This window comes from Miniopterus natalensis, chromosome 20, assembly GCF_054644295.1.
Source record: "Miniopterus natalensis isolate mMinNat1 chromosome 20, mMinNat1.hap1, whole genome shotgun sequence".
Lineage (NCBI taxonomy): Eukaryota > Metazoa > Chordata > Mammalia > Chiroptera > Miniopteridae > Miniopterus > Miniopterus natalensis.
In genome coordinates this window covers 10,746,290-10,760,836 of record NC_142100.1, presented here as the reverse complement: position 1 = coordinate 10,760,836, position 14,547 = coordinate 10,746,290, and the positions used below count along the sequence as shown (strand labels likewise).

Genomic DNA, 14,547 nt, shown 5'->3' with positions numbered 1-14,547 from the left:
TCACTCACTCTCCCCAGGATTCAGGTGACAGTTGTGGAGGGTGTTCTAATATGGGAAACTCACAGCCATTTCTCTCAGACCCAAAAGAAGGGCGGGTGTTCTGGGTGTAGGGGCAGTGTGAGCTGAATGTCCTCAGGAAGAGGAAGGAAAGGGAGGCTGGCAGGCTGGGCGGAGGCCTGTCTCTTCACCATGGTTCCCTGTGCTGCATTTGCACAAGGTTCCTCTGGCTCAAGCGGGCTTGATTTTTTTTTATCCTTTTAAGTCCCAGCACTTGCTCTGTCTTTTAAGTGGAAAAGAGATATATTACCATTTTCCTAGATAGCTTCTGCTGTCAGGATCCCAGAGGGATCTCCTGGAATATATGTTCTATGTACTGGTTGCATATCTATGAGATTCAAGAGAGGAAGCCCTTAATGTAGTCAGTGTGAGTCGTATATGTCCCTTTTTATACCCCATCATTCAGATCCTTTTGGAAAATAGTACAACAAAATTCACTACTCTGCCGACTTCTGTTTGACACGAGCACTTGTGTGTTCTTTCTTGGCTATTTCTAGCAAGTTTTCAAGTACTCAGCTTAACTGGCAACAGTCATCGAATTTACTGAGCATCTACTCTGTACCAGGCCCTGTGCTAGGCCCAGGAGGGTCACCAAGGTAAACCCTACAATGCCCCTGTTGTCTTAAAGGAAGATAGATGTGTAGTCAGACAGTTGCCATATAATGAGATCAGTACTTGGTAGCTCAGTGGTGACACAGAGTGGGGGAGGTGGTGGCCAGCTCTGATAGTGGAGCAGGAAGACTGAAGCGCGGTGTGGGTCTGACGAGGCGGAGGCCGCAGGAAGGCGTCAGCAGCGATTGGAGGGGCCGGGCGTAGGAACTGGTAGGTGTGGAGAAGTGAGGAGCCTGGGATGGCGCCAGGCCTGGCCTGAGTGATGAGTGGACAGATGGGACTGTCAGCTGGGATGGGGGACAAGCACAGCAGCAAGGGTTTATGTGGAAGACAGTGAGTTCAGTGTGGGACTTGCTGAGACCTCATGAGGTGCCAGAAGCTGTTCCAAGCATTTTCTGTGCATCGCCTCAAAAAATCTTCACAGTAGCCCTTCGGTGATGGGAATTCTAAGCCAGGCGGTCTGGCCCGAGGGTCTGTGCTCTTAGCCAACTACCCTGTTTGGCTCCTCACATTCAGTACTTGTAACTTATAGTGAAAATGCCCCGGGGAAAATGCAGTGGGATATCTGGACTCAGAGCATGAGAGATCCTCAGGCTAAAAACCGATCCATGAGTCACCGGGTCAGGGCTCAGGCTAGCCAGGTTTGGGTTCTCATTCGGCCATCTCAGAGCAGTGTGACCCTGTCCTTCACTCTGGAAGCCCTGTTTCCTTATCTGGAAAGTGCAACCACAGTCCCGGTCAAAACTGAGAGAGGTGTCGTGTATCACGTGCCTGCTTACTGTTTCCAGCACAGAAAAGGTGCCAGAGTGGCAGCTGCCATTGTGCACACACAGGTGACAGTTCTGCGGAACAGGACGGGATAGTCCAGAGCTGAGGCACCTGGAGGTGCAGCAGGTAAAGGGAGGCCAGAGGAGAGGGGCCAGCAGGCAGGTGAGCAGAAAAGCAGGAGCTTGAAGAGGGAGCAAGATGTCCCAAGGGTGGGGAGGGCGTCCGGAGGGAGTTGCCAGTGTCACTTACTGCTAGGAGGCCGTGCCAGGTGCATCCAGAGGCGCCCGTGCCCCCTCACAGGCCCACTGCCGTCAAGTGGGCGCCTACCAGCCTTGCTTTCAGAGGATGTCACTCCCCATTATGTAACCCCTGAGGTTTGTGTGAATTCTGTTCCCTGGATCTCCTCCCCTTCTCAGCAGGGGTTCTGGCCCAAGACTTGATGTGGATTTAGGTCCCTCTCTCTCCCAGAGGCCTTTCCCACATGGTCTGGAGCATGGGCTCCGAGGCCCAGGCCCTGGGTTAGAATCGTGTGAACTTCCTTGCCTCTGCTTTTCCCTTACCTGCACGATGGGGCGCTCATGGCCCTGAGTTCCCAGGATTGCTGTGAGGACAATCCCTTGAGGCGCTGGAGCAGGGCCTGGCGCACAGTCAGACTTCACTCAACACCGCACACCTGCCTGGTGTCGCCACTCCGTCCTCGCGCCGACCTCAGCCTTGCCCTGCCATGAGCACCATCTCCTCTGCCCTTGTTCTCTCTTGTCCTTCCTCCAGTCGGACTTGTAGCCTCCATCTACCACACTCAGTTCAGACCAGGCCGCTACAGTGAACAGCCTGAGATGCCCTTTTTGGAGTAGCTTTTATCTTCTGCCTTCTTAGGCAGGAAAGGGGGGGAAGGGCCAAAGCTTCTTTCTGAGTCTTGTTTCTTAATTACCAGCTTAACAGTCAATATCCCCACAGGCAAGAGTTTTGGTCCCTCCACCCTCCAGACCCCCAGAAAGCAGTGCGGCCAGGCTTTTCTTGGAGAGCGTCACCTGTTTCCTTTGCATTGGGTGGACCACACGTGACCTGTCTGGGTCTTACCAGTGGGGCTAGGTGGCCCGTTGTTCCCAGCAGGTGCCCTCTGCTTCCTAATCCTCCATCTCAGATAGTGTCATTTGACCTTGGCCATGTTGGCCAAGAGCTGAGGAGAACCAAGGATGCGGACCCCAAACCAGCCCCCAGCCCCTGGCCTTTGCTGACACTGCTTGTGCCAGCATTTCTGGAAGTGGGCAGAGGAGCCCTCCATTGGTTGCTGGTGTCAGTGCCCTGGCCTCCGGTCTCACCCCCTCTGTGAGTGTGGAGGCCCTTTGTGACTGTGAGGCGGAGGGGGCAGTGTGAGCCCAACCACTGCCCTCTCTCTGGCTTTGCAGCAGGGTTCTCTCCAGGATTCCTGGCAAGGGTTCACTGACCTGGAAAGAAGTCTCATTTGCAAAGGGTGCTCAGAGCTGGGGGGAAGTGGAGAAATGCTGAGATCTGAGGGTTTGAACCCTGTGAGAGCAGGGCCTTAACCTCTGTGCAGGAGGTTTCTTTAGAGGCCATCAGGACCTTGATTGTAAACTGATGTCCTTGGGATCCACACAGTGCCCAAGGAAGTGCCCTGAAGGCTCAAGAGCTATGGGTCAAAGGGAGTGTGGGATGGCCGGAGCCCTGGGTTGACGAGAAAGCTGGCCTTCAGGTCTGCTTTGTTATGCAGGGGCCATATAGGCTGAGACTGCTGTGGCTCCATGTGGGCAGAGCTGCTCATCCCACCACTGAGAATCCCAGTGGGTAGGAAACCTACATATCTTAATTTCTAGAACTTGCAGAGGGAACCCCCAACCTGACCATTTGCTGTGGTCCTGAATAATGCAGGACGGGTCCTTGGAGACGCTCTCCCCGGTTCTGTGGGCAGGGGAGGGGGTAGCCACAGACCAGGCCTGTGTGGCCACAGCAGAGTGTGTGCACACTGCTGACCAGTGAGAGCCTGAAGAGCCAGTGCCGTCTGCATGGCAGGGTCCTTGTGGGGACCGAGTGTCATCGGTGGTAGGGGAGTGAGAGCAGATCCTGGGGGACATGGCAGCCTGCGTGTGGACCCCCTGAGCTCAGTGGCTGTCCTTCCTGGAGTGTCGAGTGAGCTTCCCTAGCCCAGTCTGGGGAGTCTCCCCACAGGGCGGTGACTGGGTAAGGGCCCCCCCTCTCCCTCTCCTTCCAGTGGGTGTACAACATTCTTGACAAGAAGGCTGAGGCCGACCGGATTGTCTTCGAGAACCCGGATCCTTCTGGCGGCTTTGTGCTCATCCCCGACCTCAAGTGGAACCAACAGCAGGTAAGAGATTTCCTGCTGGGTCTGCTGGGAGCGCCCCGCTCCAGGTTGTTGGCCCACCTCAGTCCTACCTGGAGCCGCCTTTCCCACACTGTCTCTCGTAACCAACGACGGGAGGTCTGCGCTCTGCATGCTGATGTGTAACTGTCAAACATAGACGTTTATGCTTCAGCGGGCTGTTTAAAGCCCGTTTTGTCTCCTCTGGTCCCCACCCCCACCCTGTGTGTGTATAGGGGGTGGTCAGGGAGATGAGGAGATGTTTGCATCACCACAGGGGCTGCTCCTTAACCAGCCAGTTGGCTTGGGTGGCCGCTCTCACTTTCTGGAGCCCTGTGGTGGCCTGTTAGCTTTTCTTTGTCTCCCTAGACACCAGCAGATCCAGACATGCCCATGGTCTGAAATAATGACAGGCAGCAATCATGATGAACAACCCGAGGTGTCCCCTGCTCTGCCTTGGTCACAGAGGAGGTTCCCTGGCAACCCCTCCTCCACCTGTGCCTCTCAGCTTTGTTTCCAGGTCTTCTGTGCCTGCTGCTTCCCACCTACTAAGGGGCAGTCCCCAGGCAAGCCACCTCCTCTCGCACAGTCCCTCCCAGTTCCCTCTCTCTGTCTCTCCACCTTCTGTCCTCTCGTCCTCACTCCCTGTACCTGCCCACCACAAGTCACAATGCGCCATCACTCCTGGGTGGGCTTACGTGCCCTGGCAGTAAAGAATAGGAGAGCCCCGTCTTACAGGATGTGCTCTCCCTGGCCTCAGCCTGCAGTGGGTCGGGGGCCAGGAGAAGGCAGAGAAGCCAGAGGTGGAATCGCTGAGTAGGAAGTGGGGAGTAGACAAATAAGTGTCCCCTTTCTCTAACTAGACTCTGAGTATTCCAGCTTGGGTTTCCGTTCTGCTTTTGGATGGGTCCTTCTGATTTTTGTGCTGCTCATGCAATCATGAGACAGACAGAGACGTCATTCTGGAGGCTAGGCCTTGTCCAACTCGTCCACCTCGCCTGGAACACCTGCCCTCTTCTTTCTTAGCTGTGGCCTGCTCCTTGGGCCTTTGAGTCCTAACTGAGCTCACCTGCAGTTTACTTGGTTTTGATTTGGTGATTTCCAGACCTGCCATGCCTCTCCTTCACTGCCAAAAAGTGGGGGCTGAGAGCCTGTGGCTGGGGCACAGGGCCAACCCCGGGGCTCAGAGGCAGACAGGCTAGTGAGTGCCAGCTGTCTCTATGGGAGGCTTGTGGGGATTCCTGAACATGGCTCAGGGGTGGTAGGAAATAGGGAGTTTCCAGGAGCTGGAGCATTGCATGATTTGTTAGCACCAGGGAAGATCAAAGTGAGGGCTGTTGTAGTGGACAGAGGATGAGAGAGCAACTGCCCTCCTCCCCCTCCCTTGCAGCTAACGCCACCTCAGGCGACCATGGAGGAGGCCAGACTGGCTCTGAGATGCTTTGGGAGCTGGGACAGGCCCTAGGGATGCTGGTGGCAGCTGTGGGCGATGCCTTTGTGCAAAGCCTGTCTGCCTCCCGGCAGCCTGCTCCTGGAGGTCCTGGATGGCAGGCTGGTCATGGGAGGTGGGGATGGGATAAGAGGAACTATTGACTCACAAGATCTGAGAAGACTGACAAGCTTGTGATTGCAGGGTTGGTGCTCTGAGGGCCGTGGAGGGACAACACAAGAGAAACTTGTGCGTCTTCATTCTAGAAGCCAAGGCACCGAGAACGCAAATGGGCGTCCTTTTGACCTTGTGCTGGCAGGCATCCTGCCTGGCCTGCCAGTGGAACTGCCCTTTCTCTGTTCCCTTTAAGACAAAAGGCTTCAGGAGCTGCGCTGGGCTTCCAGCCGCATGTCCGGACTTGTCCTCAACAGTTGAGAATGGACAAACTAAAATGTCAGACTTTCGACCTGGCTGGTGTGGCTCAGTTGGGTGAGCGTTGTCCTGTGTTCAGTGGTTCAATTCCCAGTCAGGGACAAGCCCAGGTTTATGGTTTGGTCCCTGGTTGGGGTACATGTGAGAGGCAACCGAGCTCGCTTTCCCTCTCTCTCTTTCCCTCTCTCTCTTCACCCCGCTCCCTCCCTCCCTCGCCTTCTCCCTTTCTCTCTCTAGATTTAGTTTTTAAACAGTCCGACTTTCCTTGATGACAATATAGGTGCCATTGTTCTTAACCTTTGCTTAATTAGCACTTGTCTCTTGCCATATGTCATTGTCTCAAATCCTTGACCTATGAGAGAAAATACACCAAAACCGACAGTTTCCTGACAAGTAGCGTATCCAGCAGGGAGATGGGCCGGCTGGACGTCTCTTCTTTTCTTTACCCCAGGTGAGGGTAAAGGAGAGCTGTGCATGGCGTTTTCTTTGAGGAGGCTTTCTAGTCATTTGGAATCTCCTCCTGCTGCTATTTCTCCCAGGAGTGTACCTTTATATACTTTCTATATATAGGGTGTAACCCAAAAATGTATACACACTTTTTAAAAAATATATATATCTTTATTGATTTCAGAGAGAGGAAAGGAGAGGGAGAGAGAGAGATAGAAACATCAATGATGAGAGAGTCATTGATCGGCTGCCTCCTGCACGCCCCTGACTAGGGATCGAGCCCGCAACCCGGGCATGTGCCCTGACCAGGAATCGAACCCCAATTGCCTGGATCCTAGGCTGACGCTCAACCACTGAGCCACACCCGGCTGGGCAACACACTTTGAATAATTATAAAGACAGTATTTATTAAAATACATGTATTAAAATACACTTCATTTTCAAAATGTAATAGAAGTCAGCTGTGTATACATTTTGGGGGGACACTGTATTTATATAGCCCCTCAGCTGATGGCCCAGGATTAGAGCATCTCTGTCCATTACCCATCCGTCCATCCTATAGATATTTACCAAGTCCCTAATACTTGCTAGATCCTCTGTCTTCCTGGAGGTTATAAATCCCTTCCTCAGTTCTCTGAAGAGATCATCTGCATACTTTATTTGCTTATTTTTTGCAGATCTGGTTTGTACATGCACATAGTAAAAATGCAAATGGTACAGAGGTGTGCAGTAAAGTGAGTTCCTTCGCCCCACATTCCCCTTTCCCTTCCCCAGAAGAGAATTTCCTTGCCCTTCCAGAGGTAGTCTTCGCTTGTTGAATATGTAAGCATATATGCTTGTGTTTATATAGACACACATACACTTTCCTTGCACATGATTTAGGTCCTTTGCTCTAAGGTTCTCAGACCAGGAAACTCTCTTTAGGTCACTCCAGAGTTGGAGGGATGGCTCTCCAAAGCTTCAGCCAATCTCAACCTTAGCCCTTAGCCCTCACCAGGAAGCTGTCACATCCACTATCCTGCCTTGTAAAGAGAGAGTGATCATGTCTTATCCCAGAGTGATTGATGGGCCACCTTCTCGGGTTCCAATCTGAGACCCTCGCCTGCCCCTTGTCTAGTTTTTTTCAGATCATTTCTCTGGCCCGGAGGCCCTCTGGCTGCCTGCAGAAAATCTGGGGTGATGTCCTACATCACAGAGTGGCCTTCTGTTCCCTCCCTTACCCAGCCCACAAGCTGACACCAGCACTAGGGTTCATTCCTCATTCCCTGTCAGGGGAGCAGAGAGTGTAACTTAATGTCATGTTTGGATTTGTCAGCAGACATCCTCTAAAACAGATGCTACTGTGATTTGGGAGTCCTGTGATAGTGACACATGGAACAGCTGAGGATACCCAAGACACACACGCACACATCCCAGGTTTAAGCAGTTTTGTTTCCTGGCTTCTCCTTGGGCCTCTACCTAGTGAGAGAATGAATGTCCTGGACACGTCTTGAAAAGGGAGAGCACAGAGGGGCCTGTGGGCACAGCTGAGGCCTGGTCAGCACAGCTTGTCATCTGCGGGGAGGTCCCCTGGGTGCATCTGAAGCAGACCTGGGGCAGGGAGCCCAGATCCTTGAAACTCTGGCAGAGATGAATGGCTGTGGCAGGAAGGGACTGTGTTGGCAGGAAGAGTCACAGTTGGACATCAGGTACCATATGGAAAACCTCATTCTCACTTTTTAAATTGGGGCCCTTCAGGATTTGGTTGGGTCCCCAGATTGTCTCGTTGAAGAATCAGCAGCTCAGACACAGGGCTGAGTGCCACTGGAGCCTCCCCAGGCCTCACCCTCAGAGCCCCTGTGTCTGGGGCCTGCCTCACACATGGTTGTGATAACCAGCCAAGGCCAGGGTTTGAGCGAGCGGGGTGGGTGGAGATGCATTCTTGCTAGAGGAGGAATTCGTCTCCTGTCCTGAGCAAGGTTTTGTTGACTCGGGCTCATTGCACTGTTGTGACCTCCAGGTTTAGGAATGATGCCTGTGGGCCCTGGGAGATGGGGGAAGAGAGGAAGGGTTAATTAAGGTTCTGGTGGTGCTTGTTGCCCAGCTGGGTACAGGCTCTCTTTCCATCCTTCATACCCCTTCACATGCCTTTGACTCCCAACAAATCGGGTTGTTGACTCCCCTTATGGCCTCCCTTTATGCTTTGCTGCCTCTGAGCCATTGCTTTCACTGTTCCCTCTCCCTGAATGCTCTTCCTCTAAACCTACCTCTTCAAGACCCAGATCACCTGCCTTCTCTTCCAGGAAGCCTCTCTGGATGGCCTTAGCTAGATAGTCTTTCCTCCTTCCCTCTGTTCTTCCATCAGTTCAAGCCCGATAGTGGTTACTGTGTACATACGATTAGACCATACAGTCTTGGAGGGAAGGAGTTGTCCTTGGCAGTGTCTTGAACCCCGTCAGCTCTATGGCTATATAAATACTCCCACATGATACTCTTTAGCAGGAGGAATGAACGGAAGTTCTGCTCCTTAGACCATCCACTCACTCTGGGCACGTGGACTCCCATGTTGCTGGGGTCAGTCCTGCTGTGGGGTCCTTGGGGTTGGCTGTGACTGGCACTGCAGGCCTGGGGGTGGGTGCTTGCTGGCTTCTCCAGGGAATTTCAAGATTGGTGCCCTCCCTGGCTCTGCCACCTGCTGAGCCTGCTTTACCTCTGGTTTCTGTGCAGCTTGATGACCTGTACCTGATCGCCATCTGCCATCGCCGGGGCATCCGGTCGATCCGGGACCTCACTGCAGAGCACCTGCCACTGCTCAGGAACATCCTCCAGGAGGGGCAGGTGAGTTGCCCTGGCCCAGTCACATCGAAGCCCAGAGTAATTATGCTCCCTTTTCCGTGTGTTCCCTGTACACTTTCCTCGCCTTTCTCAGCAGGATGTCTGCAGTGGGATTTCCTCCTGGGTGTCAGTCAGGGCTACACACAGGCTCTTTCCATGGACTCCCCAGACCCTGTCGTCTGGTCCTGCCCCACCCTCCAGCTCTACGTTCAGCCACCTTTCCTCAGCCCACACTCCTCCTTTAGGTTCCAGCGTGTTTCTTGGGTAGCGGAGGCTCTGATGCCTGAATGCAGGAACCTCCTCACCTAGCCCGAGGGCAGAGGCTGCATTCTCTAGCACTTGGTATTTGAGATACTGTCTATCTGGGGTGCTTATTGAATTGAATGAAATCATAGGGGAGCTAAAAGGAGCCCTGAGGTGAGGGAACATGGGGGAACAGAGACTAGAATCCAAGATGAGGCCCTGGTTCTGACATTGTGGCCCAACCCAGGTCTTGACATTGGGCCTCACCTCTCTGCGCCTTGCTGTCTGGTTAGGATCCTTCTGAAGCCTCCATTTTGTGGGGTTGTTCTCAGCTTTTTTCCCCACTTGGAAGCATTTGAGAGTCCCCCACACATACCCATGTTCCCGGGCTTGGCAGGCATGGGTGCTCCTCTCAACAAGAGCTGCTCCGAGGCTGGGGTGCACTTGGAGAAGGGCTCTGCCCGGGTCTGCTCTCTCTTGACCTCGACCCCAGCTCCGTCAGTGCCCTCACCTCCTCTCCTGCCGTTCCATGCACCTCACACCTTCTGGCTGCCTGTCTTTGCTTGGAGCGGCTTCTTTTCTCCTAAAACAGTCTCTGGGTGGCAGAGAGGACCATCTTTCAGGGAGATGGTAGGCCAACACTTTCACCTGCTCTGGCAGCTCTGGTGGCCTCACCCTGCTTCTCCAAGGAAGCCTTTGGGTGGCCTGGCGCAGGTCTCACCCTGCTGCAGAGATCCCTGTCGTGAGTGCCAAATAAAAAATGCATTCTGGGTTGTATTCCGAACCCACTGAGGCCCTAGGTTTTTCTCTTCACCTCTAACCTCAGGCATTTGCCCACAGTGGAAACCAGTGTCTCCTTTTAACTCCAAGCCTTGGAGACTCCAGAAAAGGGATTTGATAGAAAAAACCCTCCTCCTGCCCTGGCTGGTGTCGTTCAGCTGGTTGGGCATTGTCTGCTACACCAAAAGGTCAAGGGTTTGATTCCTGGAGGGCACATATCTAGGTTGAGGGTTCGATCCCTAGCCCTGGTCAGGGCGCATGAGGGAGGCAACAAATGATGTTTCTCTCTCACATTGATGTTTCTCTCCCTCTCCCCCCTTTCCCTTCTCTCTAAAAATTAATGAACATGTCCTCTGGTAATGATGAAAAAAAAAAGACCTATTATGAAAAATAAAATTGTAATTTAAAAGAAAAGAAAAAGCCCTACCCCTGAGCAAGGTGGGGGCCAAGGGAGCCAGGGCCAAAGCCAGGCTTTACCCTCCCGCCAGGAGCCCGGCCCCATCCTGTTCTTGCACTAAGGCCCGGGCTCAGCCCTGCGCCCATCGTTTCTGAGCTTCACTCTGCTGCAGACTGAGAGAGGGAACAGGTTTCCTCCTACCCACTTAGTGCTCTGAGTATTTACAAACCTTCCCAGCCTGGGTCTGTGGGGCGCGTCCTTAGGCACCGGGATTTTCTAAATTTCTAGCAGCAGCTGTTTGAGGAAGCAGATGTTTTATCCAGGTTGAAGTGGGGAACCCTGATCCCAGCCACGGTCCCCTTCATTTGGGGGAAAGAGCCTCAGCTTGGCTGCTGTCACCTGCATTTGCTGATTCCCTAGAGAGGAAGGCAGGGACCTGAAGCATACAGCGGGCAGAGGGCTATGTGAAGGGTTTTTATTGGATGTCCAGAGGCTGGTCTGGGGTTAGGGCAGGAGGAGGGTCTGGTGCTGGTTCGAGGGCAGCACAGTGACCCCTTTCCCACCACTTCCTTCTCGCCAGGAAGCCATCCTGCGGCGATACCAGGTGAAGGGGGACCGCCTCCGCGTGTACCTGCACTACCTGCCCTCCTACTACCACCTGCACGTGCACTTCACCGCCCTGGGCTTCGAGGCACCTGGCTCGGGGGTGGAGCGGGCTCACCTTCTGGCAGAGGTGATTGAGAACCTGGAGCGGGACCCCGAGCACTACCAGCAGCGCACCCTCACCTTTGCCCTCAGGGCGGATGACCCCCTGCTCAAGCTCCTGCAGGAGGCCCAGAAAAGCTGAGTCTCCTAGGGCTGTCCAGAGAACACAGATAATGGGACTGTGGGGGGGTGGGGGAGGTTTTAGTACCAGGTTATTTTTTTACATGTGCTTTGTACTGGCTTACTTCTAGTATGTGAATAAAGTATTGGTCTCATTTGGTGTGGACTGACGGTGCCACCTGGGAGATCTTGAGAAAAGAGACCAGCCCCAGGAAGGGGGTGGGGGGTGGCTTCAGCTAACCTGGATGGCTGCCAGGCCTGTCTCCAAATCCTGCACACCCATCCTCGCCCATTTCCGTGTCCTGAATCTCACTGCCTCTCCCTTTTTGTTTTCCCGATTCTACTGCCACGTCCACTCCTTCCTGCCTAATGGCTTTCTAGGTCCATGTGTCTGGGAGTGCCCCTAAAAAAGCAGATATGAAAACTCTCTGGAAATAATCTATAGAATTTTTTGATGGCACTTCCTCTCCATTCCCAGCACTGAGGTCGCCCTCGAGGGATGAGTCAACCCTGCTGATAAACTTGACAAGGATGAAGGATTGCCGCCTGGAAGTGGGAGAGTTGTAAGGAATTGGGCGATGCAAGCCCCCAAAAGCCTGCCTTCGCCTCTCTTATTTGGTCAGTGAGTCCCTGGCCTTGAGTTTATTATCTAGGCAGGAAGACGAAACAAACTCGCAAACAGTGCACCAGCAAGGGCAAAGTGATGTGAGCGTGGTGGTATGCAGCCGCCCTGACGGGCTCAGGTCCAAGGAGGCACCAGCGTCAGAGGCCCCTGCTCCTGGAATCTCGAGGCCAGGAAGGGACTTCAGAAGGGACTGCAGGCTGATGGCCTGTGAGGAGCAGACAGAGGCTTACCTGGGAAGGGTGACCTCTGCCACTGCTCCAGCAGAGCAGGGACAGGGCATGCATGCTGGAGGCATATGATTAAGTGCATATGGCACTCTCTTCACAGGAGACCAGGATATCGCAATGCCAGAGGGGCTGGCGTGTGCCAGTTTGTCGAGTGTGGCTGACAGAGCCCGAGTCTTGCTCGGGAAGCTCTGAGGGGAGGCAGGATGTTGGGTTTTGCTAAGTGGTAAGAGGGAAGCATAAAGCAGAGGAGTGGGCAGTTCTTACTCTGCATCCCCTGGATCAAGAACCAGGAGACCTGGACTTACAGCCAAGCTCCATTCATTTATGCATCAGGTGTTTATTGAGCATGTACTATAGGCGAGGCACTGCCCTCGATACTGGGGAATGCTGAGCAAACGGCCAGAAGCCTCTTTGGAGCCGACATTTGCCCATAACATCGGACAAGACCTGAGGTGCTCTGAGTCTACTGGGCTGTAAAGGGGGGAGGAGAGAGGATCATGACGTAAGCTGCTGTGTCAGGTGTGATCAGGAAGCTTTATCATAAACCATGACTTGTTGATTGGCTTGTAAGCTGGACAGTATCCTAGGGGTTGGGAACACAATGACTAATGCAAAGCTCTTACCCTCTGGCTAGCGGGGCAGACAGGTGAACATAGGAGTGAAAACAGACAGCTCATGGAAGCTACTTTGAAAGCAGGTATGTGGGAGAGTCAGGTGTAGAGTTACTCTAGGGAGACACAGTATGCATTGGATCCTGACAGTACTCGGCCCCCTGGCCCACCCAGTGTGTCTCCAGCGGGACAGTCTAAATGGAATAAGGCATTGAGAGTGGGGAGGCTGCCAGGGCTGCCTTAGAGGGGAGATGTGACTGGGCTGGGCACCTGCTTTCCCCATCAGGTGGAGGTGACAGCAGTGGGACCAGCCGGCTTGGAAGGGAACCCTGGCTTGTCTTTTCTCCATGTGTAAGAAATACATGTGGGGAGGTCTGAAGAGGAGACCCCTCTGAACTGTCATGAAGATAAATGCCAAGAGGATTGGAGAGGCTGCTGACCCAGAGAGGCTCCTCCTTCCAGAGTGGAGGGAATGTTTTCTTCTTGAAAGATCCAGTTCTCAACAGGGGTCTCATCTGGCTTCACGCAGAGGTGGTATGCTTGGAATAGACTGATAGGCGGTTCATCCTGGACCAGAGGAAGAGAGCGGAGCCCCCTGGGACAGGCCTCCATCTCCCTGGACCAGTGCCCTGTGAAGGCATTCCCCGCCTCTCCCTGGCCCCATCTGTCCCACGTCTCCACAGGTTTGCTCAGTCACCCATCAAATTTCCACCAAGTCTTGCATGGGCTGAAACTACAGGGAGACTAGACAATGGAAGCAGGAAGATCCATGGTACCTCCAGAAGCATGGTCCAAGGGATGGGACAGCCCAGGACAAGACAGTAGGTGAGGGCTATTCCAGAGGGAGGCCTGGTATTGCCCCCCCCACCCCACCCCCAGCCCATGCCCTGTCATTCTGGGAGATAGGGCTGGTGCTTATATGTCAGGACCCTCTGCTTTTACAGAGGGGCCAGGCTCGCTTCTTTCCCAGCGCCTGCAGTGGTAGTGACCAAGAGCCAGGGAAGGAGCAGTCTGCAAGCTGGAAACTGCTCCGGACAAGACCAGAGTCCAACCCGCTGCCCCCAGGAACCCCACCCGTGGCCAGTGTCACTGCCCACAAATGTCACTGCCCACAGTGTTACTTTCACTCCATTAAACAGCTGCTTAGGTGCAGTGGGCCATGAAATAGATTCTGCAGACTCTCCGTCTGAGACACAGCCACTTGCCCTTGTCACCACCTGTAGTCGTTCCTTTGCTGCAGTGTCACTTAGCAAAACCCAACATCTCGCCTCCCCTGAGAGCTTGCCGAGCAAGGCCCAGGATTCCTGAGCCCCACCTTGGAAGACTTGCATACCAGCTCCTCTGGCAGGGCGATCCATCTGTCCTCTGCTGGAAAGAGGGCCGTCGAATGGCGTGATTTCAGTGTACGTGCCTGTGTCCCTGCCTGCTGGAGCGGTGGCAGATGCGCCCTTCCCAGAGCATCCTGGAGGGCTCCACGCTGGCCGCCAGCCCTCAGTCCTTGGCCCGCCTTCTTCCTGGCTTGGTTGGAGAAGGAAGGGAGCCGCTGGCAGCTTGGCTGCTGCTGTTCTTTGGCTCCTCTCAGTTTGCCCAAAAGTTTCCTCATAGAACAAAATTGCTGAGTGTTCTATGTTTGTCAACATTCCTTCATGAAACAGAAAAATAACATTTTTGAAATGAGTTGGACATTCAAGCTCCACTTTGAGTGTCTCTGTGGAATACAGATCTCCATATTGAGAAATCAAGAAATGATTACATACAAAATAATACTTGAAAATGTTTCTCTTGTAATACTTCTATATCCAAACATTGTAATATATCTATTTTATTTCTGAATAGGTTGACATAGGTGTGCTAACCCTTCCTTCTCAGGAAGGACTAAATCTTTTTTTTTTTATTTTGGAGAGAGGAAGGGAGAGAGAGGGAGAGAAACATCAATCGGTTG

The 14,547-nt window shown here is 53.5% G+C and overlaps 1 protein-coding gene across 2 annotated transcripts in view; it reads left to right on the top strand.

Moving 5' to 3' along the window:
• DCPS (decapping enzyme, scavenger) overlaps window positions 1-11,348 on the top strand; it is a 34,136-nt gene extending 22,788 nt beyond the window's left edge. For both annotated transcript variants that reach the window (XM_016204448.2, XM_016204450.2), the window contains exons 4-6: window positions 3,668-3,781; window positions 8,790-8,900; window positions 10,898-11,348. In XM_016204448.2, coding sequence (XP_016059934.2) covers window positions 3,668-3,781; window positions 8,790-8,900; window positions 10,898-11,164 — 492 coding nt within the window. In that variant the 3' untranslated portion in view covers window positions 11,165-11,348. The remainder of the gene's footprint in view (window positions 1-3,667; window positions 3,782-8,789; window positions 8,901-10,897) is intronic.
• Window positions 11,349-14,547: the final 3,199 nt, after the last annotated feature.